The sequence below is a fragment of the Cygnus olor genome, chromosome 12 (assembly GCF_009769625.2).
Source record: "Cygnus olor isolate bCygOlo1 chromosome 12, bCygOlo1.pri.v2, whole genome shotgun sequence".
Classification (NCBI taxonomy): domain Eukaryota; kingdom Metazoa; phylum Chordata; class Aves; order Anseriformes; family Anatidae; genus Cygnus; species Cygnus olor.
Window position 1 is genome coordinate 8751696 of NC_049180.1, and position 3305 is coordinate 8755000.

The 3305-nt window shown below is 37.8% G+C and overlaps 1 protein-coding gene across 4 annotated transcripts in view; it reads right to left on the reverse strand.

The window, feature by feature from the left end:
* The window catches only part of CDH11 (cadherin 11), a 242000-nt gene that overhangs the window by 1315 nt on the left and 237380 nt on the right, over positions 1-3305 (reverse strand). For all 4 annotated transcript variants that reach the window (XM_040570707.1, XM_040570706.1, XM_040570708.1 and 1 more), the window contains one exon: positions 1017-1268. In XM_040570707.1, the coding sequence (XP_040426641.1) occupies positions 1017-1268 (252 nt within the window). The remainder of the gene's footprint in view (positions 1-1016; positions 1269-3305) is intronic.

Consider the following 3305-nt stretch of genomic DNA (forward strand, 5'->3'; position numbering starts at 1 on the left):
TAGGGGAAAAAAAAAAAAAAAAGCAAGTTAGTCTGCACCTCGAACAGTAGCTGCTTTATAAATAAGATTATTGCCTTCACTGAAATCTCAGCTTTTAAGCAGCAGTTCAGCATATATTTTTGCTAATATCTGCATTTTTAGAATATCCAGCTAAGTAAAAGCTATGATGTTTGTCCACACGAATTGAGCATACTGATTTGAGGGTTTCTTTTTGGGCTGAATACCACTGCTCATACTAATTGATCATTAATGCAAGACTTTAATTCAGTAAAAGCATTTGTGGGTCCCTAATGCAGCAGCACTGCCTGAGCTGCCCAATCACATGTCTGCAAGCAGCAAAACAAGGATCAATCTTTACTCTCCCCTGTATGCCCAAAGCTAAACTCTAATTCCATGTTCTGGGCATTTCCATGACAATGGAATTTTTCTGACAGAACAGATGAAAATACATGCCTTTGTTGACGTGTTCGTTCTCACTGCAGATTTCTTTAAAATTACTTAAAAATACATAAGAAAAGACTATAAATTACTATGGACAAATTAAAACATTTTATGTAAATATTTTCAAATCATCAGGAAAAGCTTTATAGTGCTTTCTTAAAAGCCGGTCTTCTGAGCCCTTCATTTGTCTTCAACACAAGAGAAGTTAGAGGGAAATAGCTGGCAGGAGCCATTAATCCTGGCTGACCTCAATAAGGAACCTGTCATCCAGGGAAGATCACAAAACTTAAAACTGTATGTTGTGACCTCCTTTAAACAGTGTCCCTGATTAACTGATATTAGGCCACAAAAGGACATTCTCTGAGCACACAGACAAATTCTCTGGTGCTTTCTATTGCAGTTATCATATATTGCGTTTCAGCCTGCCAGATTAGTGCCACCTGTAAAAATAAATGCTAAGAAATTAAGATTGACTTCTCCATCTTGGAGCCAAAGGCAAAGTTTTTTTTGTTTGTTTGTTTGTTTGTTTTAATACAAACAAGTATAGAAGAATAATAAGTAAAGAACTTTTTTACCTAACAAAATCACAATGCAAGCGAGAATGGCGATTAAAGCTCCTGTGCTCAATCCAGCATTGAGGATGTAGGCTTCAGCATTACAGGAGAGCAAGGAGCCATTGCTGTCGCAGCCGCAGACTCGAATGGTGAGGGTGTTGGTGCTGCTCATAGGGGGGACTCCACCATCACTTATTACAATGGGAAGAAGGTATAAATCTTGCTTTTGGCGACTAAATCCTTCACGTCTAACAAGAACACTTGCTGTGTTATCTGTTTAAAGAAGGGAGATGGTCATTAGCATTTTTTCCTCAAAGTTATCATATTAGCAAATATGGCTAATAAAAAAAAAAAAAAAAATTAGCTAATATGGCAAACAGTGGCCCTGAATTTTCAGATGTTTTAGAATGTAAAAACAACATGAACAAAGTATCACCTTCCTACTGACCCCAAAGCAATTACAGTATTGTGTTTCATTCATATAGTACCACCCCCAATTTTAAGGGTGATGAGGGTAACAAAAGGAACACAAAAACTGTCTCTCTTTGTTAGTACTTTTTAACATATATTGTTCTCTTTTCAAAGTATCTTAGCATCCTTCATATGCAAGTTCACCAATTACTTAGACACCACAAGGGAATATGCTAACAGTAAACAAAGCAATGATTATACAACTCATAATGTTTATGTTTATTATAAAACAGACATCGTATAAACAGCTGAATATTAGATACACCAGCTAAGGGAACATAACACATTAACTGTAAATACTAAACAGTGCATATGTCACCGAAAGCCTACCCTGCAAACCATTATCACAGAAAATGACAGTAATAGTATTTTTTGCACCCCAGCAACTTTCTGGGAAAGTCACAATACTTCAACAACTGCTAGAATAATTGGGCCTTGGTATTGCTGTTTGTACTGGTTCTAAGCTCTTTCGAGAACTAAAGCCTTCAGCAGAGGGGAAGAAAACGAATCCTCTATTGACCTATTGCTCTTGGTGTTAGACCTGCAGGAATGGAAAACACCGACATGGCCTGTGTGAATGAGACTCCCACCAAAACGCAAAAGCCAACGCTTACTGTGTATTAGCGGATCAGAACCTCAATGTTCATCTATTTCAGTAAGATGCACTGAAGCAAGCAGCATTTTGGCAAAACCAGTTTTTCACCCAAACTCCTCCAAACCAGAATTCAGACAGCTCGATCATACATGCACAGCCTGTCGGGACACATTATGAATTACGTGGACATGTACTGCATTAAGGTGCTTGTCTAACACCATTTCCATTTGTTATCACTGAGTAGTTGCCTGCCTTGGGCTTCCTGGTCCAGGGCATCAAAACCAAGCATCCGTCTCAGCAGAGAAAGCTGTTTTGGATAGTCCTTTGAGCTCTCTGGGGCAAAAGCATTTGAAAGGGAAGTGTGTGACATGAAACACTTGGATGAGATGGCCAGGGCTTCCTGCTCCAAACCTTGACAGACAAAGGCAAGGAAGCATGAGCAGCATTTCTTTATTTGTGCTTCTTGTTTCTCAGTTCTCAGACTGAACCAAAGTTTATAAAATTGTAAACATCCCGAAGTAAGTAAAACAAAACAACCACATCTGTGGTTTTCAGACCTTCAAAAACTAGTTTATGATGAGGATTTAATTCACACAACCTTTTCTGTTTTAAGAATGCTCTTTACTTTTCACTATATAATGAAAAGAAAAAAGAGAATAGAATGGTCCTTTTATCTACTAACAGAGGGCTATTCTCCTCCATTTTATTGCTGCCTTGGGGTACTGCAGAAGATTAATCATTTTCCTGTTGAAGAGTCAGCATAAATTCAAGAATTTAATAATGCAAACCATTAAACCTCTTTTAATGATCTAATCATTTTCCGTGAAAATCTGTGAATAAATTATACCAAAAGAGAAGTGTTCTTGCCTTAATCACCCTTGCAGACAGTACCCCTGATGTAGGAGAAGGTCTGAAACAGTCCCCAGACTAGATGGACACAGATCAATTTATGGGATGAGAAGGATGCTTGTACTAGGGTCCTGCTTATTGAGATTCTCCACACTAGAAAATTTTGCAGATCACACCAGAAAAGGATGAATTTTTTTAGGACTGTCTTAGATACATTTGATAAATGCAGAATTAATTCACCTCCCAATATCACTTCTGGTTTTTGGATGTGTCCTTTGTCTCTTTTCAAAGTCATTCTACCCCTCTAAATGTTTACATGCAACATTTCCCCAGCTAGGTTTTGTGGCACAATTTTTTTTAAGGACTTTAGTGATATCAGTGTTTATGTGATAGGG